Here is a 27,505-nt window from a genome sequence, read left to right as displayed (position 1 = left end):
AAGACCCCAAGTATCGTCCCCGTTGCGTTCGGTGTCCAAAAGAACAAACATAGCCTACAAAGTTTACAAACCATCCACGCACCCGCTCATGGCGTGTCTCGACAGCTTAGAGATCTGTTATTTTAAATCGGGCACATATAACGAGGAGCGCCGCCGCACTGAGGGACGGCGGTTATAATACTAATCATTTTGTAAATCAAATAGCCTGTAGCCTGCAGTGGACTGTAACATTGCGTGGTCATCATACACTACAGAATTATATGGAACGGTTGGTGACTATATGACGTTGATTAGCTGGCCTAATGATTAGGTTATTCATTTCATCGCAGCCAGCTGGGTTTAACGAGATGGCTCAGTGCAACTGTGCAACTGTTTTCGTCATGTTGCAGTCACACGATAGCTGAATCAGATATCGTGTGATAATCCGATTGATTTATAAAACATTTAGCATATGAACTGAAGCTCATTTGGTGCGCCGCAAACCAGAGGCCAGCCAGCGGTATAAACAACCACCCCACCGTTCACTTCTCTCTGCTCATGCCTGCGCACTGTGCGCAGTCAGTAATCCAAGCCCCCTGCCTCCACTCCTCCGTCTTCCTCCTGTCACAATTAAGTGAAGCCCTCTTTATAATAAATACATACTTGTAGGCAGTATAGCCTACACATTACACAAATAACAGAATTGCTATTTTTATTATAATAACATTCTTGAAAAAAGGAGAAAGAAAGAAAAAAGAAAAAATCACGGAAAATCACAGAGCCCGAGGCTCGGCCCGGCCCGACTAATTAGCATAATGTTTTGGGCCCGGCCCGGCCCGAAAATGTCGGGCCGGGTCGGGCCGGGCCGGGTTCGGGCAGAAAATGAGAACTCTATTTTCTTCCTCTATATGTGCCGGTCCTTTTCTTCCTCTATATGTGCCGGTCCTTTTCTTCCTCTATATGTGCCGGTCCTTTTCTTCCTCTGTATGTGCCGGTCCTTTTCTTCCTCTATATGTGCCGGTCCTTTTCTTCCTCTATATGTGCCGGTCCTTTTCTTCCTCTATATGTGCCGGTCCTTTTCTTCCTCTGTATGTGCCGGTCCTTTTCTTCCTCTGTATGTGCCGGTCCTTTTCTTCCTCTATATGTGCCGGTCCTTTTCTTCCTCTGTATGTGCCGGTCCTTTTCTTCCTCTATATGTGCCGGTCCTTTTCTTCCTCTATATGTGCCGGTCCTTTTCTTCCTCTATATGTGCCGGTCCTGAATCGGCTGCGGTTGGTGCAGAGAAATGCGCTCTCTCGTGAGATCAATTGAATGATTCATAATTATCTTAATAGCCTAGTTTTTGTATAATGGTTTAGTTTAGATACAATGTGGAGAACAGAGCCGCATCGCCCCAACGATGTGCACATCGTGCGGTCGCCCCAACGATGAGCACATCGTGCGGTCGCCCCAACGATGAGCACATCGTGCGGTCGCTCCAACGATGTGCACATCGTGCGGTCGCTCCAACGATGTGCACATCGTGCGGTCGCCCCAACGATGAGCACATCGTGCGGTTGCTCCAACGATGTGCACATCGTGCGGTTAGCTGCTGTGATAGAAGTAAGAGTAACGCGGTAACGTAATGAATCCATGCATTGTTTTTACATGGCGTTGTCGGTCGTCCAGTCTCACTGTAAACTGTCTACCTTCAGTGCTTCACGACCAGATGAATCACCGCTTCAGCTTGACCTTAACATTGTGTGATTAAATGCGGAGCGAGTTAAAGTCACACTGCCTAGCGACTGTGAGCTGTGTCACTGTGGTCTGTGAAGCCCTAGCAGCCCAGAGCATGGGTTGATTTCCGGCCTCGTCACCAGGTCCGCGACAACGCCGCAGTTTCTTTTTAATTATTAAAATACGGAAAATTAAGCACATAAAACAAATGGCGGGTTTAGCGTATTAAAGGGGAGTTTCGCACAAGCTGTTTTCTTAGCGTATATGAAGACGCGTATCCATTAGTCATTGACAAAAAAACAAAAAAAAAAAACATGCCGAGCGTTTCATAAAGAATTAGCGGATTTACCGTCCATGTGTATTTACCGTCCATGTGGGTTTACCGTCCATGTGTATTTACCGTCCATGTGATTTACCGTCCATGTGTATTTACCGTCCATGTGTGTTTACCGTCCATGTGTGTTTACCGTCCATGTGGGTTTACCGTCCATGTGGGTTTACCGTCCATGTGTATTTACCGTCCATGTGTATTTACCGTCCATGTGATTTACCGTCCATGTGATTTACCGTCCATGTGTATTTACCGTCCATGTGTATTTACCGTCCATGTGTATTTACCGTCCATGTGATTTACCGTCCATGTGATTTACCGTCCATGTGATTTACCGTCCATGTGATTTACCGTCCATGTGATTTACCGTCCATGTGATTTACCGTCCATGTGTATTTACCGTCCATGTGTATTTACCGTCCATGTGTATTTACCGTCCATGTGTATTTACCGTCCATGTGATTTACCGTCCATGTGATTTACCGTCCATGTGTATTTACCGTCCATGTGTATTTACCGTCCATGTGTATTTACCGTCCAAGTGATTTACCGTCCAAGTGATTTACCGTCCATGTGATTTACCGTCCATGTGATTTACCGTCCATGTGATTTACCGTCCATGTGATTTACCGTCCATGTGTATTTACCGTCCATGTGGGTTTACCGTCCATGTGGGTCAAACGCTAGAACTCCTATTCAATCGCGCAATTGGTTTTAGTTTTTTGTTTACATCTGTTCTAGGCGATGTGACAGGTTAGTCCATGAAGTGTTGTTGCTGCACTCTTCCTGGTCTATGTGTGCCGGCGGTAGACCCCTCCTACGCCTTTCTTAACACATTTTGTGCCCAAGACGTCTGTGGACGTCCTTGGTATTACCGCACGTGCATAGCCCAAGACGTCTGTGGACGTCTTTGAATACGTTTTTGATACGTGGTGCCAAAGTTTGTGTTTTCGCCATTGAGAATGCATTTGGCGTTTAAATTAAATAACTCAGAAACTATAAAACATTTCAAAGTAAAAAGTTCCAGCATGGGTCTCCACAGTCAGCTGAATTATAAAAAATGTGAATGGATTTTCTAGGTGAAAGTGATTTTGGGCAGTTTTGCGTGGGCTCTCAATGTGTTAAAGGACCAGCGCCCTATATCTTTTTAATAATTTTTTGGGGGTCAATATACTATTATCCACTTACTTTTGTAAAAAAAAAAAAGGGTTAGGAAGAAATTCCCCTTTAAGCGTGGTGGAACCCTGGATTAAACAATTAGAAATTCCCCTTTAAGCGTGGTGGAACCCTGAATTAAACAATTAGCCTCCATCAAAGTGTTAAAAAGATGACCTCCGAACTATGGCTGGCTGTGTTCTTCCAACTTTTTTTCACGGACCGTGAAATTATCGTGGATTATTTTCCGACATTAGATCGCACTATTTGAAGACACCCGTGGGTGGAATGGAGTAACGTTACACTATTGGGTGATTCTTCAAAGGTTAGTGAAAAACACCAGCAGTCAAAGGGGGATTAAGATTAATTAATGACGCAGTCAAAGTGTTAATGTAAACGTGCAGTACCAGTTTCTGCCTCTGGGTGAGGTCTGCCGTGGCGGTGTTGGCAGCCTGGGCCGCTCGCAGCCTCTCCTGGACCAGTCTGGTGCTGGGGGAGACGCCGGGGGTCACGGCGGCAACGGTCCTGGTGCTGGGGGGGACGGCGGCGGGCGTCCTAGACTGGGCGGAGCCTGCAGTGGCGGCAGGAGAGCCGTGATTGGACCGTTCCTGAAGGCGCTCTCCGAAGCGATCCGCAAAGGACTTGACTCCTGTGAGTGACAGCCAGGGTTAAAAGAATGAAGGACTTGACTCCTGTGAGTGACAGCCAGGGTTAAAAGAATGAAGGACTTGACTCCTGTGAGTGACAGCCAGGGTTAAAAGAATGAAGGACTTGACTCCTGTGAGCGACAGCCAGGGTTAAAATAAAAAAATAAAATAAAAATCACTTGTGTGAAGTGAGGGAACTATTTAAAATGTACCGGTATTTCAAAATAGTATAAAAAACGGTAAGGAGTGGCGCAAGACACCGCAAGGGCTCTGTGTGTCTAACCTGTGGGTCCGACGGTGGCTTTCTGCTGTAGGGGGGTCCCAGGGTCCTTGGTGGGGACCTTCCCTCTGCTCTGTGGTCCAGCGGGGCCAGAGGGGCCAGAGGGACCAGCGGTCAGCGGCTTGGCTCCCAGCTCTGGTTTCTTGGGGCTGGAGAAGGTGAAGTCGAGGCCCCTGTTCTTCAGGGGGCTTTGGGAGACCAACAGAGACACCGAGGAAGGGAGGACGGCCTTCTGGGGACTGGCCTGGTGGGAGAGCCCCTGGCCGGGGGTCTTCTGGGGACTGGCCTGGTGGGAGAGCCCCTGGCCTGGGGTCTTCTGGGGACTGGCGCTGAGCGGGACCACTCTGCTGGCCTTGACGGGACAGTCGACGATGGGCTGCTTGGAGGGGAAATGAGACACACCAACCACACCAACCACACCCATATGAGACACACCAACCACACCAACCACACCATATGCATGTTGGTTTAGTTAATTTGCACTTAAAGGCACTGTGAGTGCAGGTTCTCTTAAAGGCACTGTGAGTGCAGGTTCTCTTAAAGGCACTGTGAGTGCAGGTTCTCTTAAAGGCACTGTGAGTGCAGGTTCTCTTAAAGGCACTGTGAGTGCAGGTTCTCTTAAAGGCACTGTGAGTGCAGGTTCTCTTAAAGGCACTGTGAGTGCAGGTTCTCTTAAAGGCACTGTGAGTGCAGGTTCTCTTAAAGGCACTGTGAGTGCAGGTTCTCTTAAAGGCACTGTGAGTGCAGGTTCTCTTAAAGGCACTGTGAGTGCAGGTTCTCTTAAAGGCACTGTGAGTGCAGGTTCTCTTAAAGGCACTGTGAGTGCAGGTTCTCTTAAAGGCACTGTGAGTGCAGGTTCTCTTAAAGGCACTGTGAGTGCAGGTTCTCTTAAAGGCACTGTGAGTGCAGGTTCTCTTAAAGGCACTGTGAGTGCAGGTTCTCTTAAAGGCACTGTGAGTGCAGGTTCTCTTAAAGGCACTGAGTGCAGGTTCTCTTAAAGGCACTGTGAGTGCAGGTTCTCTTAAAGGCACTGTGAGTGCAGGTTCTCTGTGGTTCACTGTGAGTGCAGGTTCTCTTAAAGGCACTGAGTGCAGGTTCTCTTAAAGGCACTGTGAGTGCAGGTTCTCTGTGGTTCACTGTGAGTGCAGGTTATCTTAAAGGCACTGAGTGCAGGTTCTCTGTGGTTCACTGTGAGTGCAGGTTCTCTGTGGTTCACTGTGAGTGCAGGTTCTCTGTGGTTCACTGTGAGTGCAGGTTCTCTTAAAGGCACTGTGAGTGCAGGTTCTCTGTGGTTCACTGTGAGTGCAGGTTCTCTTAAAGGCACTGTGAGTGCAGGTTCTCTTAAAAGGCACTGTGAGTGCAGGTTCTCTTAAAGGCACTGTGAGTGCAGGTTCTCTTAAAGGCACTGAGTGCAGGTTCTCTTAAAGGCACTGTGAGTGCAGGTTCTCTTAAAGGCACTGTGAGTGCAGGTTCTCTGTGGTTCACTGTGAGTGCAGGTTCTCTTAAAGGCACTGAGTGCAGGTTCTCTTAAAGGCACTGTGAGTGCAGGTTCTCTGTGGTTCACTGTGAGTGCAGGTTCTCTTAAAGGCACTGTGAGTGCAGGTTCTCTTAAAGGCACTGTGAGTGCAGGTTCTCTTTCCTCCCCTTGTTACACTTACAGTAAGGGTTAAATAGATAGTTATAATTCTGATAAACCAGAAGCTATAAGGACAGAGGACACAGGGTGAGATATAAGGACAGAGGACACAGGGTGAGATATAAGGACAGAGGACACAGGGTGAGATATAAGGACAGAGGACACAGGATGAGATATAAGGACACAGGATGAGATATAAGGACAGACATCTCAGAGGACACAGGATGAGATATAAGGACAGAGGACACAGGATGAGATATAAGGACACAGGATGAGATATAAGGACAGACATCTCAGAGGACACAGGATGAGATATAAGGACAGAGGATGAGATATAAGGACAGACATCTCAGAGGACACAGGATGAGATATAAGGACAGAGGATGAGATATAAGGACAGACATCTCAGAGGACACAGGATGAGATATAAGGACAGAGGATGAGATATAAGGACAGACATCTCAGAGGACACAGGATGAGATATAAGGACAGAGGACACAGGGTGAGATATAAGGACAGAGGACACAGGATGAGATATAAGGACAGACATCTCAGAGGACACAGGATGAGATATAAGGACAGACATCTCAGAGGACACAGGATGAGATATAAGGACAGACATCTCAGAGGACACAGGATGAGATATAAGGACAGAGGACACAGGATGAGATATAAGGACAGACATCTCAGAGGACACAGGATGAGATATAAGGACAGAGGACACAGGATGAGATATAAGGACAGACATCTCAGAGGACACAGGATGAGATATAAGGACAGACATCTCAGAGGACAGAGGGTGAGATATAAGGACAGAGGACACAGGATGAGATATAAGGACAGACATCTCAGAGGACACAGGATGAGATATAAGGACAGACATCTCAGAGGACACAGGATGAGATATAAGGACAGACATCTCAGAGGACACAGGATGAGATATAAGGACAGACATCTCAGAGGACACAGGATGAGATATAAGGACAGAGGACACAGGATGAGATATAAGGACAGAGGACACAGGATGAGATATAAGGACAGAGGACACAGGATGAGATATAAGGACAGAGGACACAGGATGAGATATAAGGACAGACATCTCAGAGGACACAGGGTGAGATATAAGGACAGAGGACACAGGGTGAGATATAAGGACAGAGGACACAGGATGAGATATAAGGACAGAGGACACAGGATGAGATATAAGGACAGACATCTCAGAGGACACAGGGTGAGATATAAGGACAGAGGACACAGGATGAGATATAAGGACAGACATCTCAGAGGACACAGGATGAGATATAAGGACAGAGGACACAGGATGAGATATAAGGACAGAGGACACAGGATGAGATATAAGGACAGACATCTCAGAGGACACAGGATGAGATATAAGGACAGAGGACACAGGATGAGATATAAGGACAGAGGACACAGGATGAGATATAAGGACAGAGGACACAGGATGAGATATAAGGACAGACATCTCAGAGGACACAGGATGAGATATAAGGACAGAGGACACAGGATGAGATATAAGGACAGAGGACACAGGATGAGATATAAGGACAGAGGACACAGGATGAGATATAAGGACAGACATCTCAGAGGACACAGGATGAGATATAAGGACAGAGGACACAGGATGAGATATAAGGACAGAGGACACAGGATGAGATATAAGGACAGAGGACACAGGATGAGATATAAGGACAGACATCTCAGAGGACACAGGGTGAGATATAAGGACAGAGGACACAGGATGAGATATAAGGACAGACATCTCAGAGGACACAGGATGAGATATAAGGACAGAGGACACAGGATGAGATATAAGGACAGAGGACACAGGATGAGATATAAGGACAGACATCTCAGAGGACACAGGATGAGATATAAGGACAGAGGACACAGGATGAGATATAAGGACAGAGGACACAGGATGAGATATAAGGACAGAGGACACAGGATGAGATATAAGGACAGAGGACACAGGATGAGATATAAGGACAGAGGACACAGGATGAGATATAAGGACAGACATCTCAGAGGACACAGGATGAGATATAAGGACAGAGGACACAGGATGAGATATAAGGACAGACATCTCAGAGGACACAGGATGAGATATAAGGACAGACATCTCAGAGGACACAGGATGAGATATAAGGACAGAGGACACAGGATGAGATATAAGGACAGACATCTCAGAGGACACAGGATGAGATATAAGGACAGAGGACACATGATGAGATATAAGGACAGACATCTCAGAGGACACAGGATGAGATATAAGGACAGAGGACACAGGGTGAGATATAAGGACAGAGGACACAGGGTGAGATATAAGGACAGAGGACACAGGATGAGATATAAGGACAGAGGACACAGGATGAGATATAAGGACAGACATCTCAGAGGACACAGGATGAGATATAAGGACAGACATCTCAGAGGACACAGGATGAGATATAAGGACAGAGGACACAGGATGAGATATAAGGACAGACATCTCAGAGGACACAGGATGAGATATAAGGACAGAGGACACAGGATGAGATATAAGGACACAGGATGAGATATAAGGACAGACATCTCAGAGGACACAGGATGAGATATAAGGACAGAGGACACAGGATGAGATATAAGGACACAGGATGAGATATAAGGACAGACATCTCAGAGGACACAGGATGAGATATAAGGACAGAGGATGAGATATAAGGACAGACATCTCAGAGGACACAGGATGAGATATAAGGACAGAGGATGAGATATAAGGACAGACATCTCAGAGGACACAGGATGAGATATAAGGACAGAGGACACAGGGTGAGATATAAGGACAGAGGACACAGGGTGAGATATAAGGACAGAGGACACAGGATGAGATATAAGGACAGACATCTCAGAGGACACAGGATGAGATATAAGGACAGACATCTCAGAGGACACAGGATGAGATATAAGGACAGAGGACACAGGATGAGATATAAGGACAGAGGACACAGGATGAGATATAAGGACAGACATCTCAGAGGACACAGGATGAGATATAAGGACAGAGGACACAGGATGAGATATAAGGACAGACATCTCAGAGGACACAGGATGAGATATAAGGACAGACATCTCAGAGGACAGAGGGTGAGATATAAGGACAGAGGACACAGGATGAGATATAAGGACAGACATCTCAGAGGACACAGGATGAGATATAAGGACAGACATCTCAGAGGACACAGGATGAGATATAAGGACAGACATCTCAGAGGACACAGGATGAGATATAAGGACAGACATCTCAGAGGACACAGGATGAGATATAAGGACAGAGGACACAGGATGAGATATAAGGACAGAGGACACAGGATGAGATATAAGGACAGAGGACACAGGATGAGATATAAGGACAGAGGACACAGGATGAGATATAAGGACAGACATCTCAGAGGACACAGGGTGAGATATAAGGACAGAGGACACAGGATGAGATATAAGGACAGACATCTCAGAGGACACAGGATGAGATATAAGGACAGAGGACACAGGATGAGATATAAGGACAGAGGACACAGGATGAGATATAAGGACAGACATCTCAGAGGACACAGGATGAGATATAAGGACAGAGGACACAGGATGAGATATAAGGACAGAGGACACAGGATGAGATATAAGGACAGAGGACACAGGATGAGATATAAGGACAGACATCTCAGAGGACACAGGATGAGATATAAGGACAGAGGACACAGGATGAGATATAAGGACAGAGGACACAGGATGAGATATAAGGACAGACATCTCAGAGGACACAGGATGAGATATAAGGACAGAGGACACAGGATGAGATATAAGGACAGACATCTCAGAGGACACAGGATGAGATATAAGGACAGAGGACACATGATGAGATATAAGGACAGACATCTCAGAGGACACAGGATGAGATATAAGGACAGAGGACACAGGATGAGATATAAGGACAGAGGACACAGGATGAGATATAAGGACAGACATCTCAGAGGACACAGGGTGAGATATAAGGACAGACATCTCAGAGGACACAGGATGAGATATAAGGACAGAGGACACATGATGAGATATAAGGACAGACATCTCAGAGGACACAGGATGAGATATAAGGACAGAGGACACAGGGTGAGATATAAGGACAGAGGACACAGGATGAGATATAAGGACAGAGGACACAGGGTGAGATATAAGGACAGAGGACACAGGGTGAGATATAAGGACAGAGGACACAGGATGAGATATAAGGACAGAGGACACAGGATGAGATATAAGGACAGACATCTCAGAGGACACAGGATGAGATATAAGGACAGAGGACACAGGATGAGATATAAGGACAGACATCTCAGAGGACACAGGATGAGATATAAGGACAGAGGACACAGGATGAGATATAAGGACAGACATCTCAGAGGACACAGGATAATCAAGTGAAGAAAAGGGACTAGTGTCCACACCACGGTGGATAGGCCGCCCTCCTGTCCTTTACATTACTTTAACCCATTCTGGACGGGAACCCCTTTTGGTGTTTTAACTAAGCATTATGTTATGCTTTAGCTATTGAAAAATAGCAGACCTACAAGCTCGTAGCGCGCCACCGAGTGGCGCGCTACGAGCTTGTAGGTCTGCTATTTTTGGAAAATCGTGAAAATGCGGCACAAATCTTTGAATATATATTCTTTCAGAAGACTTTTTATTTCAGGCCTAAATGGGTTAAAAGGGACTAGTGTCCAGACCACGGTGGACAGGCTGTCCTCCTGTCCTCTACATTACTTTAAAAGGGACTAGTGTCCAGACCACGGTGGACAGGCTGTCCTCCTGTCCTCTACATTACTTTAAAAGGGACTAGTGTCCAGACCACGGTGGATAGGGTGTCCTCCTGTCCTCTACATTACTTTAAAAGGGACTAGTGTCCAGACCACGGTGGACAGGCTGTCCTCCTGTCCTCTACATTACTTTAAAAGGGACTAGTGTCCAGACCACGGTGGACAGGCTGTCCTCCTGTCCTCTACATTACTTTAAAAGGGACTAGTGTCCAGACCACGGTGGACAGGCTGTCCTCCTGTCCTCTACATTACTTTAAAAGGGACTAGTGTCCAGACCACGGTGGACAGGCTGTCCTCCTGTCCTTTACATTATTTTAAGTCCACCTTTAGTTAAAATTACTTTAAAAAAAAGAGACGGGAGAGGAGCCCATGTCGTGTGTTCTGTTGACGACGTTACCCTGTTCTCCATGTTACCCTGTTCTCCATGTGTACGTCATGAGTCCCGGGACGGTCTTTTAGATTCACACATTCCCACTTCAACCACGTTAGGAGTCATATTTTTAACCATTTTTACAAATCGCCGCATTTAACTCCCATTTCATTTCATATGGTTATAATGTGGTTATATTCATGTAGAAAACAGAAGAAGAAAAGATTATTATAACTAAAGATAGCAAAATAAACTAGAATAATAAAAAACAGTACAGTAGTACAGTAGTGCATCCCGTGGATGCAGAGGTCGTTGTTTTATTGTCCCTGAACTATAAACTGTGTTTTGGGATGCAGAATGCAACCTATTTTAATCTGACTACCTGCTCTGACGTGGACGGCGGCCTGCTGCTGCTGACAGCAGGTAGTTTCGCGGCAGCGTCCCTGGCGGCCATCTTGGCAGCCCAGGCCGAGCCAGGCTTGTCCTGCTGGTTGTCCTCCTTGATGCGCGTGACCGGGCGACTCAGGTCGTCCTCCCACGAGCCCATGGCGGCCGCCAGGTGAGCCAGGCGGCCTCGCCGGCCCACCGGGGCCGGGGGGGAGGAGGAGGAGGAGGAGGAGGAGGGGACGCACGCCTCCTCCTGTCTCCTCGGAGGGGACGGAGGAGGAGGAGGGCCGTCTGGGACGTCGTCAGACGAGTCACCTACAAACATTTAAAAAAAATACATCAATGTGTTGTTGTCGTTTCACTACGTACTTAACCCCTGCTGGTGTTTTAAGCATTATGTTATACTTTAGCTCTTGAACAATAGCAGATCTACAACCTCGTAGCGCGGCACCGAGTGCCGCACTATGAGCTTGTAGATCTGCTATTTTCGAAAAATCGTGACCAAGGACCCCTTGGCACCAAGGACCCCTTGGCACCAAGGACCCCTTGGCACCAAGGTCCCCTTGGCAACAAGGACCCCTTGGCACCAAGGACCCCTTGGCACCAAGGACCCCTTGGCACCAAGGACCCCTTGGCAACAAGGACCCCTTGGTGCCAAGGACTTTCAGTGTAATGAGTCCCAGGATGCAGGGATGATCTTTTAGAAATGAGTCCCAGGGACATTTTATGAGTCCCACTTCAACGAGTCATATTTTGCCATTTTTTACAAATTTCAGCATTTAACACCCATTTCATTGTATATGGTTATAATGTGGTTATATTCATGTAGAAAACAGAAGAAGAAATGATTATTATAACTAAAGCTAGCAAAATAAATGTTTTGGGATGCAAAATGCACCCTGTTTTAATATCTCCGTACCGTTGTTGTCCCAGCACTGCCTCTTCTCGGCCAGCCTCTGGAGGCGGGACTTCATGCCCCCGGCGCCGCTGGCTGGGGGCGGGGCCTCCTTTGGCACCGCCTCTCGGTCCGGCTGCACGCATGTTGTTCTACTGGCGGAGTGGCCGGTCCGCTGGGGCTCTGGGGAATGACAAGACATCTATATTATATTATATTATATTACCAGACGGAAGCCCTTTTTGTAACCCCCAGAGCCATCTAATAGAATAGGGACCACATTGAGGGGGCAGAAACCCAGAGCCATCTAATAGAAGAGTTAGGACATTGAGGGGGCAGAAACCCAGAGCTATCTAATAGAAGAGTTAGGACATTGAGGGGGCAGAAACCCAGAGCCATCTAATAGAAGAGTTAGGACATTGAGGGGGCAGAAACCCAGAGCCATCTAATAGAAGAGTTAGGACATTGAGGGGGCAGAAACCCAGAGCCATCTAATAGAAGAGTTAGGACATTGAGGGGGCAGAAACCCAGAGCCATCTAATAGAAGAGTTAGGACATTGAGGGGGCAGAAACCCAGAGCCATCTAATAGAAGAGTTAGGACATTGAGGGGGCAGAAACCCAGAGCCATCTAATAGAAGAGTTAGGACATTGAGGGGGCAGAAACCCAGAGCCATCTAATAGAAGAGTTAGGACATTGAGGGGGCAGAAACCCAGAGCCATCTAATAGAAGAGTTAGGACATTGAGGGGGCAGAAACCCAGAGCCATCTAATAGAAGAGTTAGGACATTGAGGGGGCAGAAACCCAGAGCCATCTAATAGAAGAGTTAGGACATTGAGGGGGCAGAAACCCAGCGCTGTTCATGCAGCCTGAACTGAGACAAGCTGGATTTGGAAATATATTGTTTTCAACGAGGGCGGCGCAAATAAGAGCTATTTTAGGCATGTGTGCAACATGACAACTGTTTTAAAGTATTGTACAGTGACAACTAAAGTCTCTGTAATGTTTATGTTGTACTATTACTACAAAACAATCTAAAATAAAGGGATTTAAGATCATTAAAGCTGGGCTGTTGCCCTGAGTCCAATGCATTTATTACCTAACATCCGTAGACAGTACAGTATCTACCGAATGGAGCCAAACATTTGGTTCCATTTGTACACTCAATAGTTTGTACATTCTCTCCTGGATGGCAGAGAGAGAGTACTCGCTAGCGCCCAGGATTACAGTTTAGACAACTGGATGGCAGAGAGAGTACTCGCTAGCGCCCAGGATTACAGTTTAGAAGACTGGATGGCAGAGAGAGAGTACTCGCTAGCGCCCAGGATTACAGTTTAGACAACTGGATGGCAGAGAGAGTACTCGCTAGCGCCCAGGATTACAGTTTAGAAGACTGGATGGCAGAGAGAGAGTACTCGCTAGCGCCCAGGATTACAGTTTAGAAGACTGGATGGCAGAGAGAGAGTACTCGCTAGCGCCCAGGATTACAGTTTAGAAGACTGGATGGCAGAGAGAGAGTACTCGCTAGCGCCCAGGATTACAGTTTAGAAGACTGGATGGCAGAGAGAGAGTACTCGCTAGCGCCCAGGATTACAGTTTAGACAACTGGATGGCAGAGAGAGAGTACTCGCTAGCGCCCAGGATTACAGTTTAGAAGACTGGATGGCAGAGAGAGTACTCGCTAGCACCCAGGATTACAGTTTAGACAACTGGATGGCAGAGAGAGAGTACTCGCTAGCGCCCAGGATTACAGTTTAGACAACTGGGTGGCAGAGAGAGAGTACTCGCTAGCGCCCAGGATTACAGTTTAGAAGACTGGATGGCAGAGAGAGAGTACTCGCTAGCGCCCAGGATTACAGTTTAGACAACTGGGTGGCAGAGAGAGAGTACTCGCTAGCGCCCAGGATTACAGTTTAGAAGACTGGATGGCAGAGAGAGAGTACTCGCTAGCGCCCAGGATTACAGTTTAGACAACTGGCACCGGGTTTAAAAATGGGTTACAAAATCGTGGGATAAAAAAAAAATACAACTTTCAAAGCGAACTCATACAGGTTTATAACTAATAAAAACATAAAAGAACGATTAAGGACCTTCACTCCTCTGTGGTTCTGGGGCAGCAGGACACTCCAGCATCTTCTCAGGTTCTGGACGCGGGGCTGCCTGGGTGACGGGCCGGGCCATCCTCTCAGGCTCTGGAGGACCACCCTGGACATGTTCTGCCTGGGTGACGGGCCGGGCCATCCTCTGAGGCTCTGGAGGACCACCCTGGACATGTTCTGCCTGGGTGACGGGCCGGGCCATCCTCTGAGGCTCTGGAGGACCACCCTGGACATGTTCTGCCTGGGTGACGGGCCGGGCCATCCTCTCAGGCTCTGGAGGACCACCCTGGACATGTTCTGGACGCAAATAAACATTAGATATAATGACAATATAGTGTATTAGAGCAGTGGTTCTCAACCTGTGGGTCGGGACCCCCAGGGGGGTCCCCACATGATTTGGGGGGGGGGGGGGGGGGGGGCCCACATGATTTGGGGGGGGTCCCCAGATGACAGTGAAGTGACCATGTATTCATTTATTAAGGACTTTCAAGACCTTTTTTAATACCTCAAAAAAATAAAAAAAAATAAAACCATTACCGCATCAAAAGTAATCAACAAACTTATACTATAAAAACTGGTGAAACATTTTGGTCAAATTGTCAAATAATATAAGAAAGGGGAGGGGGGGGGGGGGGAGTGAAAACTGCTGATCTACAAGCTCACAACGCCTCGCATTGCGAGGCGTTGTGAGCTTGTCAGGTTTAAATATAGCACTTATCTAAATAGTCAGGTTTAAATATAGCACTTATCTAAAGAGTCAGGTTTAAATATAGCACTTATCTAAATAGTCAGGTTTAAATATAGCACTTATCTAAATAGTCAGGTTTAAATATAGCACTCATCTAAATAGTGAGGTTTAAATATAGCACTCATCTAAATAGTCAGGTTTAAATATAGCACTTATCTAAATAGTCAGGTTTAAATATAGCACTTATCTAAATAGTGAGGTTTAAATATAGCACTCATCTAAAGAGTCAGGTTTAAATATAGCACTTATCTAAAGAGTCAGGTTTAAATATAGCACTTATCTAAAGAGTCAGGTTTAAATATAGCACTTATCTAAATAGTGAGGTTTAAATATAGCACTCATCTAAATAGTCAGGTTTAAATATAGCACTTATCTAAATAGTCAGGTTTAAATATAGCACTTATCTAAATAGTGAGGTTTAAATATAGCACTCATCTAAAGAGTCAGGTTTAAATATAGCACTTATCTAAAGAGTCAGGTTTAAATATAGCACTTATCTAAAGAGTCAGGTTTAAATATAGCACTTATCTAAAGAGTCAGGTTTAAATATAGCACTTATCTAAATAGTCAGGTTTAAATATAGCACTTATCTAAAGAGTCAGGTTTAAATATAGCACTTATCTAAAGAGTCAGGTTTAAATATAGCACTTATCTAAAGAGTCAGGTTTAAATATAGCACTTATCTAAATAGTCAGGTTTAAATATAGCACTTATCTAAAGAGTCAGGTTTAAATATAGCACTCATCTAAAGAGTCAGGTTTAAATATAGCACTTATCTAAAGAGTCAGGTTTAAATGGCCGTCATTTCTCTCGTATTTCAAATGTAGTTCTGAAAATGGCAAAAACACCAGTTGAAAGAGGAATCACTGAAGTAATACTAATACAGATTACAAACGTATTGGTACCAAAATGTTTAAAGTACCAAAAGTAAGAAAGTACTTTTTTTATGTAGAACGTCTCATTTAAAGTTTTCAAAATGTATAAAACGCCTTTTAAAAATAGCAGATCTAAACAAGCTCACAAATTCACAATGCGAAACATTGTGAGCTTGTAGATCATTGTGAGCTTGTAGATCATTGTGAGCTTGTAGATCATTGTGAGCTTGTAGATCATTGTGAGCTTGTAGATCGGCCAAATGGCCGTAATGTACACGGGCTGAAGTGGTTACTGTGTGCTTTGTAATAATAATAATAATCAACATCTACAAAGAAAAAGCTGTCAAATAATTGTAGTGAAGTGAAAAGTACAACAGTTTGAAGTAAGTAAGTACAATAGTAGAAGTAAAAATATTGGAAATACTCAAAACTGTACTCAAGTAGTAAATGTAATTAGTTACTTTGGACCGGTGGTTCTGGAGGAGGGGCCTGCAGGGTGACGGGCCGGGGCGTGGTCTTCTCCAGGGAGGAGGAGGATCGAACGCTGGCCGGTCCCGCCGGGGGCTTCTTGTCCGTGCGAGGGTCCGACAGCAGCGCCGCAGGGACCCCCGGTCCCCGCTGGACCGCAGGCTCCCGGTTCTCCTCGCCCACCTGGAGCTGTGGCGGAACCGCCATCTCCCCAGAACGGCTGCGCTTGGACGGAGACGGCTTAGAGGACAGCTGTGGAGCTGGGAGGAGGAGGACATGGGAGACGGCTTAGAGGACAGCTGTGGAGCTGAGAGGAGGAGGAGGACATGGGAGACGGCTTAGAGGACAGCTGTGGAGCTGAGAGGAGGAGGAGGACATGGGAGACGGCTTAGAGGACAGCTGTGGAGCTGAGAGGAGGAGGAGGACATGGGAGACGGCTTAGAGGACAGCTGTGGAGCTGAGAGGAGGAGGAGGACATGGGAGACGGCTTAGAGGACAGCTGTGGAGCTGAGAGGAGGAGGAAGACATGGGAGACGGCTTAGAGGACAGCTGTGGAGCTGAGAGGAGGAGGAAGACATGGGAGACGGCTTAGAGGACAGCTGTGGAGCTGAGAGGAGGAGGAAGACATGGGAGACGGCTTAGAGGACAGCTGTGGAGCTGAGAGGAGGAGGAAGACATGGGAGACGGCTTAGAGGACAGCTGTGGAGCTGAGAGGAGGAGGAAGACATGGGAGACGGCTTAGAGGACAGCTGTGGAGCTGAGAGGAGGAGGAAGACATGGGAGACGGCTTAGAGGACAGCTGTGGAGCTGAGAGGAGGAGGAAGACATGGGAGACAGCTTAGAGGACAGCTGTGGAGCTGAGAGGAGGAGGAGGACATGGGAGACGGCTTAGAGGACAGCTGTGGAGCTGAGAGGACATGGGAGACGGCTTAGAGGACAGCTGTGGAGCTGAGAGGAGGAGGAGGACATGGGAGACGGCTTAGAGGACAGCTGTGGAGCTGAGAGGAGGAGGAAGACATGGGAGACGGCTTAGAGGACAGCTGTGGAGCTGAGAGGAGACACAGCAATACCACGTTTAGAGGAGGGGAAAGTCTACTAGTAGGGAGACAGGAGTTTGTTCACTTTATGATTGATTGATTGATTGATTGATTGCTGACTATTGTTAACGGTACACCTTAGCGTTGTCCCGATACGTCATTTTCAAATGAATTATCCGTGATTTTGGATATTATACTATTGTGATATGGCATAAGTGTTCCATTAAAAAAGTATAAATATCGGATCGGGAAAAATCGGTATCGGCAGATCAAAAAATCAAATGATCGGGAAGTCTGGAGCACTCTAGTGGAGCTCGAAGATACACACACTTGTAGTGTGATACACACACTTGTAGTGTGTGTATCACTCCTACTTGTAGTGTGTGTATCACTCCTACTTGTAGTGTGTGTATCACTCCTACTTGTAGTGTGTGTGTATCACTCCTACTTGTAGTGTGTGTATTACTCCTACTTGTAGTGTGTGTATTACTCCTACTTGTAGTGTGTGTATCACTCCTACTTGTAGTGTGTGTATCACTCCTACTTGTAGTGTGTGTATCACTCCTACTTGTAGTGTGTGTGTATCACTCCTACTTGTAGTGTGTGTATCACTCCTACTTGTAGTGTGTGTGTATCACTCCTACTTGTAGTGTGTGTATTACTCCTACTTGTAGTGTGTGTATTACTCCTACTTGTAGTGTGTGTATCACTCCTACTTGTAGTGTGTGTATCACTCCTACTTGTAGTGTGTGTGTATCACTCCTACTTGTAGTGTGTGTATCACTCCTACTTGTAGTGTGTGTGTATCACTCCTACTTGTAGTGTGTGTGTATCACTCCTACTTGTAGTGTGTGTGTATCACTCCTACTTGTAGTGTGTGTGTATTACTCCTACTTGTAGTGTGTGTATCACTCCTACTTGTAGTGTGCGTATTACTCCTACTTGTAGTGTGTGTATTACTCCTACTTGTAGTGTGTGTATCACTCCTACTTGTAGTGTGTGTATTACTCCTACTTGTAGTGTGCGTATTACTCCTACTTGTAGTGTGCGTATTACTCCTACTTGTAGTGTGCGTATTACTCCTACTTGTAGTGTGCGTATTACTCCTACTTGTAGTGTGCGTATTACTCCTACTTGTAGTGTGTGTATCACTCCTACTTGTAGTGTGCGTATTACTCCTACTTGTAGTGTGTGTATCACTCCTACTTGTAGTGTGTGTATTACTCCTACTTGTAGTGTGCGTATTACTCCTACTTGTAGTGTGCGTATTACTCCTACTTGTAGTGTGCGTATTACTCCTACTTGTAGTGTGTGTATCACTCCTACTTGTAGTGTGTGTATCACTCCTACTTGTAGTGTGTGTATTACTCCTACTTGTAGTGTGCGTATTACTCCTACTTGTAGTGTGCGTATTACTCCTACTTGTAGTGTGCGTATTACTCCTACTTGTAGTGTGTGTATCACTCCTACTTGTAGTGTGTGTATTACTCCTACTTGTAGTGTGCGTATTACTCCTACTTGTAGTGTGTGTATTACTCCTACTTGTAGTGTGTGTATCACTCCTACTTGTAGTGTGTGTATCACTCCTACTTGTAGTGTGTGTATTACTCCTACTTGTAGTGTGCGCGTCGCTCCTCATGCTGTTGGTCTCAGCGAGAGGCTCTCTGGCGCGCTTGCTGCTGCTGGCGGCGCCCGCCGCGGGTCTGGACGCCATCTTCTTCTGCAGGTTCTCCCTGCGGGCGCGCGTTCGCTCCAGCATTTTCTGGTAAACGGAGAAGAAGAAAAGTCATTATAAAGCACAGGGTGGACGACGCGTGTTCTAAGATCAGCTACCGTTTGCCAATTGTGGTGTTGTTGTTTAGACAGATGTTAGGGTTCAGCGTTTACCTCCCAGATTGTTTCAGCCACTGCATTGTTCCCTCTTTACTTGTGTGACTAATCTACCTTGTTGTTTGTTGACTAGAGTTCATGTTTACAGTGTGTGGAGATTCCCTACTCTGGGGAAATGCTTAGTCCAGGCCAGGGTTTCTCATCCCTACTCCTATTTTTTTTTTTTTTTAAGTGAGAAAGTTACAGGTATGATGTGTGCGATATATAAAGTGCTAGATTATCATAATGACAGTAATCCTAAATTATATTCTATCATATTCAAGGGCTTTTGGAGAGAAATGAGTCTGTGTGTGTGTTTATATTTTCAGCTAGTGCTTGTTGACGCTCGTTCTGTCAAAGAGGTCTATTCTAAGGTATAGACATATATCACATTGTGTATATGTGATATATGTTCACAAATGTATTAGCCTACATAAATCTTTGTGTTTGAACACAAAATGCATTTGTAGAATCCCCCCCCAAAAAAATCGCTTTGCGCGCACGCTGTGCGGCCCTCCACACACAATCATTCTACAGTTGTGGCCCCCGACCTAATCTAGTTGAATACCCCTGATCTACACCAAATGTCTCTTCTCCCAAAAAATAGATTTACAAGCTCACAACGCGTCAACTCACAACGTGACGGACGGACGGTGACACATTGTGTGAGCTTGTAGATCTGCTATATTTGGTGAATGTCACCCCCACGCCCCACAAAGTATAAAACTTATTTTAAATCTGTCCTATAATAAAACAGACATTCTCTTTAGTTTTCCTCGTGACATGCTGCATCTTATGGGGAAGGATTTACATATTTACAATTTGCATACCGTATAAATAGGACATGAATGTAAGGTTCTATAAAGTAACAAAGTAAGTCAGGGTGCCTTGGATGGGATAAAGCCATTTAGACCTGAGGACGATTCTAAATGTCTTCTAAATCCTGACAGTTTTCTGAAAAGCCCTGTGTTTCTGTCAGTCGTTCTCAAACCTTTTCATGTCAAGGACCCCCCAAGATTATATGTATTTGGCCTCCGACCCCCATATGAAAATATGTTGTTCCAGGGACCCCCCCAGAAGCAAAGATTTGAGTTAAAAACGTTCGCTCTGAAAGAATATATATATATATATATATATAGGGTCTACGTTGATATTCCAGAATCCAGAGTCAGACTGCAGTCTTATCTGATGAGGTCATGTTTAACTAGACCTGAAATCAGCTCCAAATAAGGTCATAATGTTTACCCAACCATCTCCTCCAAGTTAACGACTGCCTGACTGGAGCTCGACCAATAAGAACTGGCAAAGCCAGGAAAGCACAAAGGCAGAGAAATAAAATAATGAAGACAGCGGCACAGACTGTACTGTACTGTACTGTACTGTACTGTACTGTACTGATTACTCTCAATATATATATATAGGCCCAGGCGGTGGCGTAACCGTCTGGGCACCCGACTGGTAATCCAGTCGCAGTGTGCCGCGGGTTCGACTCCCGAGCCCGACACGGCCTTTACTGCATGTCTTCCCCCATCTCTCTCCCGTTTCCTGTCAGCCTACTGTCTGTCCCTTCAAAAAAACCAATAAAAGGCGTAAGCCGCAAAAAAATAAATATATATATATTCTTTCAGAGCGGACCTTTTTAACTCCAATCTTTGCTTCTGCAAAGATACAGTAGTCATTACTCTCAACCTTTTTACATGTCAAGGCATACAGCCTTGACATGTAAAAAGGTTGAGAGTAATGACTACTGTATTTATGAAATGAAATGAAATGAAATCTATATTTACCCAGGGTATCTGGGCTAAGCTCAAGAACTTGTTTCCAGCCAGGCCCTGCTCATAGAACACATTTCATCGTAGTGGTTGATGCCTTGTTCAAGGGCATTTCAGCGGTGGTAATTTTAACGTGTCGGACGGCTGATTCGAACTGGGAACCTTCCGGTATCTAGACCGCGCCGCTATCCGTTCGGCCACCGCTGCCACCTATGTACTAGTAAATCTACTGTCTGTCTGTCTGTGTGCATTATGGGTGAATGTGTCCTCTGGGAGGTCAGAGGACTATAACAAAAGCAAAGAAAAGCGATATATAAATGCATCACGTTTATTTTCTATGGAGGCTAACTTTACTTTAGTCAGGGCGTAAAATAAACTGCCACTTTACAGAAGACAGACCAACGAGTGGTTCTAATGCTGCACGATTAATTGAAGAAATAATAATAATCTCTTGTAGATTCAGACTATGTGATCTCATCATTTGTAAATGTGAGCCAGAACGGTGCAGCACTAGTTGTCTGTCTACAAGAGAGACTTTAGGAGAGGTTTAAGGGGCCATCCAGGCGGGTCTGACTGCGCAGTGCACAGTGCAAAGCATGCATGGACCTCATCAAAGTGCTTCTCTTCTTGGGTGGAAATTAAACATTCTTTGTGTAACTTCAAAACGGCTTTGCATTGAGAGACCACAGGTAGGATAAACACATTGTTTACTGTCCATATTCCTCTATAAACGGCCTGTTTTCACTGTTTCCAATTGCTCTTTTTTTTATACTTTTGTAGGCTATAGCCTATGTGCAATGATTAGCGCTATGCTGCCAGCAGGTGTAATCAATCTATAAACGAGCAATTTTCTGACATTCAGAGCACCAGCGAATATATATTCAATCTCCAAAGTCAAACTCATAAATTCACAATGTACCATGCCGCTCCTCGTTGTGAGCTGTATGATGATCTGAGAGAGAGAGAGAGCTCACCCCTTCTCTCGAGTCTCTCAGAAGGGGTGCGTGCGCTCTCTCTCTCTCTCTCTCTCTCTGAATGTGTGAATCACTTACTTTGTGCGTGCTGCTCGTTTTCAGAAGAATTAATCCAAGGTTTGTCATATTATGATTTAAAGTAGGCATCAACTTTAGCTGGTAAATCAGTGTGTGCAGAGTGAGAAGCATCACTGCTCTGCAACCTCTGCTGCTTAAATTGATATGACCTAGATAGCCTATGTCATATGCGCATCTGAGATAATTAGTTATTTGGCAACACCTGTGTGAAATACCAATAGTATAATTTATAAAATGCTTTCATATTGCCTTAGAATAAGCTTTTTCTTTTTTTTGGGTGGCCATCTACAGGCCGGCAATATGTATACTACAGCTGTATCTTGAAAACGAAGCAGTTTACCGGTCTCGTCTAGACCCGTACATAATTAACATAACCGCAATGTAGACGCAGTAAAGTTTTATATCGTTCACAAAACTTAGGCGGGGAACAGCCCGCGACGTCCTCATGTAGTGAGGCCCTAAGTCGAGCACTTTGATGTTGTCTAACTTGTCCGTCTAAAGCCACGGTAGTTAAAGGTAGTTATGGCTCCAAGTGACACAGACTAAAGGTAGTTATGGCTCCAAGTGACACAGACTAAAGGGAGTTATGGCTCCAAGTGACACAGACTAAAGGTAGTTATGGCTCCAAGTGACACAGACTAAAGGTAGTTATGGCTCCAAGTGACACAGACTAAAGGTAGTTATGGCTCCAAGTGACACAGACTAAAGGTAGTTGGCTCCAAGTGACACAGACTAAAGGGAGTTATGGCTCCAAGTGACAGACTAAAGGGAGTTATGGCTCCAAGTGACACAGACTAAAGGGAGTTATGGCTCCAAGTGACACAGACTAAAGGTAGTTATGGCTCCAAGTGACACAGACTAAAGGTAGTTATGGCTCCAAGTGACACAGACTAAAGGTAGTTATGGCTCCAAGTGACACAGACTAAAGGTAGTTATGGCTCCAAGTGACACAGACTAAAGGTAGTTATGGCTCCAAGTGACACAGACTAAAGGTAGTTATGGCTCCAAGTGACACAGACTAAAGGTAGTTATGGCTCCAAGTGACACAGACTAAAGGTAGTTGGCTCCAAGTGACACAGACTAAAGGTAGTTATGGCTCCAAGTGACACAGACTAAAGACAATAGATATTTTCATGGGGGGAAAAAAAAGACAATTCTTGTCACATTTATTTTGAGCAATTAAGACTCGAGCCCTGCATGCAGCACTAGTTCTAACACAGATAACAGACATGCGTTTGTTCCATCTGGTCTCCTTGCTCTGAAACCCTTCCTCCTGCTCCTCCTCTTCCTCCTCCCTCCCCCTCCTCCTCCTCCTCCTCCTCCCCCCCCTCCTGAGTCAAAGTGTCATGAGAGCTGATTTACTGCCCCGTTAAGTTTCCCTGCGACAACAAGACCAAACACATTCCCGCGGCTGGTAGAATTCCTCCAGGCAACTACTTGTGGAAAACATGACTCGAGCGTTAGGTTAGCTCGCTGCCGTTTAAAAAGAAACAGCCATTCATTCCTAAGGAATGACACACACACACACACACACACACACACACACACAGTTTGTGGTTCCTGGATTTGAACGGTGGAATCCTATTGGTTCAGGGAAGGCAACATCATGCCATGATGATGATGGAAAAGCCTCTTTCTGTGGGCGGGAACCCCTTTTGGTGTTTTAAAGCATTATGTTATACTTTAGCTGTTGAAAAATAGCAGATCTACAAGCTCAATAGCAGATCTACAAGCTCAATAGCAGATCTACAAGCTCACGCTACTGTAGGTCTGCTATTTTTTGAAAAATCGTGAAAATGTGGCGCAAATCTCTGAATATATATTCTTTCAGAGCGAACGTTTTTAACTCAAATCTTTACGTCTGGGGGGGGGGGGGGGGGGGGGTGTCCCCTGGAACTACATATTTTGAGATGGGGGTCCGCGGCCAAATGCAGATAATTCTGGGGGTCCTTGACATGAAAAAGGTTGAGCTGGCACTGACACAGAAACATAGGGTTTTTCAGAAAACTGTCATGATTTAGAAGACATTGTAGAATCGTCCTCAGGTCTAAATGGGTGAACAGAACATACACTCACAGGCTCACACTGGCCTCTTGGTTTTTTCTTTAAATATACATTATACATTTTCCTAAATGAATTCGTCCCACACAACAAAATAAATGGAAAATAGCAGAGCTACATGCTCACAACACGCCGTGGTGAGACGTGTTGTGAGCTTTCAGATCGGCTATTTTCACCATTTAAAAATGTTTTAAATGGTTTTGTAAATGTAAATGTTTTTCTTTCTTTCTTTAAGGTTTTGGCTTCACAAGGTTACCTTTCCACAGAACACCAACCAATCTATTTTAATGTGCGTCCCTCCCCACAATGCATCATTAAACGGGTCATGACTCGCCTGTCACACCGTCAGTTACTGGCTGACTGACTGACTGACTGACTAGTGGACAAGAGCCAGGGCTGACTGACTGACTGACTGACTAGTGGACAAGAGCCATGCAAGGCTGACTGACTGAATGACTAGTGGACAAGAGCCATGCAAGGCTGACTGACTGACTGACTAGTGGACAAGAGCCATGCAAGGCTGACTGACTGACTGACTGACTAGTGGACAAGAGCCATGCAAGGCTGACTGACTGAATGACTAGTGGACAAGAGCCAGGGCTGACTGACTGACTAGTGGACAAGAGCCAGGGCTGACTGACTGACTGACTAGTGGACAAGAGCCAGGGCTGACTGACTGACTGACTAGTGGACAAGAGCCAGGGCTGACTGACTGACTGACTAGTGGACAAGAGCCAGGGCTGACTGACTGACTGACTAGTGGACAAGAGCCAGGGCTGACTGACTGACTGACTGACTGACTAGTGGACAAGAGCCAGGGCTGACTGACTGACTGACTGAATGACTAGTGGACAAGAGCCAGGACTGACTGACTGACTGAATGACTAGTGGACAAGAGCCAGGGCTGACTGACTGACTAGTGCAGAGGTTCCCAAACTTGTTCATGTCAAGGACCCCCAAATTGACACTAATCAGCCCACGGACCCCCATTTGAAAACATATGCCAGGGACCCCCATATGAGAAGCTCTAGCAGTGATTCTCAACCCGTTTAATTTCAAGAACCCCCCAGTTTGACATGCATTAGTCTACGGACGGACCCCCCATTTAATGGCATTTCTATCTCTGGGACTCCCAATTTATATTGTAGAATCAATGTTAATTTAACATCCATTTGGTTCCATTTGTACACTCTCAGAGTTACAGAGCCATAAGGGTCCATTTGGTTACAGAACTATCATTTAGCTGGGGACCCCCTGGAACTCCCTCAGGTACCCCTGGGGGTCCCCGGACCCCACTTTGGGAACCAGAGTTCTAGTGGACAGACCCAGGGCTGACTGACTGACTGACGTACTGTTCCCTAAATAGGAAATGAACGGTTGGAGTTAGACCAGACCACTGGTGCTCAAGGCCTGGTCCGAGGACCTCCAGGGGTCCACATGGATGCTTTGCTAGTACGCTGTCACAGTTAAATTAAGCACCACAGAGGATTTGGAATGAGGTCCCAGACAGTCACTTAAAAAAATATAATAATAATAATAAATGGTCTGTGGCCAAATGCAAACTAATAAAACTGGGTGTGATTGAAATCAGAAAGGTTGGGAATGAGTGGAGATTTACAACAGCAGGCATGTAGACACTAGCCTGGCTAATAAGCCAGACTAATATCACGTCAACACTGCATCTGCCATTAGCAGACAGGCATCACAGTCAAAAGGTCAAGATTCTACTAAAGAGTTAATAAAAATACATACATATTTTTTGGAATGTGTCAGAATAGTGGTAGCCATCAGGCGATGGGAGCTTAAAATATAGTGATAGTAATAACTAGTCAACCAAACATTAATCACTGTCTGGGTCATTAAGTATTGTGGCTTTTCCCCTAATCATTGTGTAAAAAATACTTTACTAAAAAGGAAATAATAATATTAAGTTGCAGCTGCAGCAATATAGTACTTATTGTCATTCAATTCCAGTTAGCTTTAGTTGTATTTGTGTGTCACATTATGCTTCTGATTAATACAGTATATTATACAGATGATAAAATATCAAAGTATATTTGATGATAAAATTATGTTGACAGTTGACCACAAAACAATGGACACGTGAATGAAAGAAAGAGGCATCTTATCCCCCCCCCCCCCCCCTCACTGTAAAGAAGTGTATATTTGTATAATTGTCTCTAAATGTTTTTGATTAATTGAACAATTGGACCCTCTTGTAAACAAGTGTAATGCTGTATGGTTTCATCCACTCACAGTTAACAGTGTTTATATTGAGTTGTGCTTGAAATGTACTGTAATTCTGCTGCACAACTGTTAATAAATATTTCCAATCAATCAATCAAAAAGCATCGGTACTAGTGGTCAATCCAGCGACTGATTGATATTATAATAATAACGACATAAACTGACACATTAACGTCAAAACGATAATAAAAATAAACGAGGCGTTCTTTATTGGTCAACCGTGTGTCGGTTTTTTCTTCCCGAATAACTGATACAAAATAAACGTTAACGTCGCGTTAGCTTGCGGTGCTAACTGCTGCTAGCATGGTAAACCTCCCAGACAGTGGAATAAACAATAGATATATCATTACACCGTCAGACTCACCTCAGTGAAAGGGTCCATTCTGATAAAAACAACACGTCCAGGTGTTTGTAGAGATAATATTATTAACCCAGAGGGAACAGAACGGACTCTTACTTCCTCTTCTCTTTCTTTACAACAAACAACAAACTGTTCTCTGTTCGAAATTTGAATTTCAGCGCTGAGCGGTACGGCGCATGCGCACCACACGGTCCGCTTTGGCTGTGACGTGCACAGAAGCGGGAGGACCAATCACGGCGAAGAGGGGAGCGATGACAGACGTGCGCTCTGAGCCAATCGGTGACCACCAAACCACCAACCCAGATGACAGACGTCATAGAGCCTGCCTACTGTATCCGGTGATACTGGTTCCGTTTCCGCTGTAGGCCGGATGGGGTGATGATAGAATTGAATTTGAGTTCAGTTTTAAATCTACAATTTATTTAATAAATGTATTCTTTTATTTAATAAATGTATTCTTTTATTTAATAAATGTATGGTTTTATTTAATAAATGTATGATTTGATTTAATACAGCAGAAACAACACACTATTAAAAAAAAACTCTGATACAAGTTAAAAGGCCTGTGTTCAAAATGTTAGTTGAGTAAAAGTACAAACGTTTTGGCATCAAAATATATATTTAAACTAAAGAACCACCATTTGTTTTGGTAAGTA

The 27,505-nt window shown here is 45.1% G+C and overlaps 1 protein-coding gene across 4 annotated transcripts in view; it reads right to left on the bottom strand.

Moving 5' to 3' along the window:
- The window catches only part of anln (anillin, actin binding protein), a 71,540-nt gene extending 44,536 nt beyond the window's left edge, over positions 1–27,004 (bottom strand). For 3 of the 4 annotated variants that reach the window (XR_013789245.1, XR_013789246.1, XM_079530706.1), the window contains exons 1-8: positions 26,853–27,004; positions 19,102–19,249; positions 16,444–16,710; positions 14,351–14,656; positions 12,286–12,444; positions 11,362–11,681; positions 4,112–4,487; positions 3,589–3,830 (exon numbers count right to left, since the gene is read on the bottom strand). Coding sequence is in view for 1 of the 4 variants with exons in the window: in XM_079530706.1 (XP_079386832.1) it covers positions 3,589–3,830; positions 4,112–4,487; positions 11,362–11,681; positions 12,286–12,444; positions 14,351–14,656; positions 16,444–16,710; positions 19,102–19,249; positions 26,853–26,870 (1,836 nt within the window). In the remaining 3 variants the exon portion in view is untranslated. The remainder of the gene's footprint in view (positions 1–3,588; positions 3,831–4,111; positions 4,488–11,361; positions 11,682–12,285; positions 12,445–14,350; positions 14,657–16,443; positions 16,711–19,101; positions 19,250–26,852) is intronic. The other variant, XR_013789247.1, reaches the window with a different exon arrangement.
- Positions 27,005–27,505: the final 501 nt, after the last annotated feature.

This window comes from Electrona antarctica (assembly GCF_951216825.1).
Source record: "Electrona antarctica genome assembly, contig: scaffold_61, whole genome shotgun sequence".
Lineage (NCBI taxonomy): Eukaryota > Metazoa > Chordata > Actinopteri > Myctophiformes > Myctophidae > Electrona > Electrona antarctica.
This window is presented reverse-complemented; position numbering and strand designations above follow the sequence as displayed.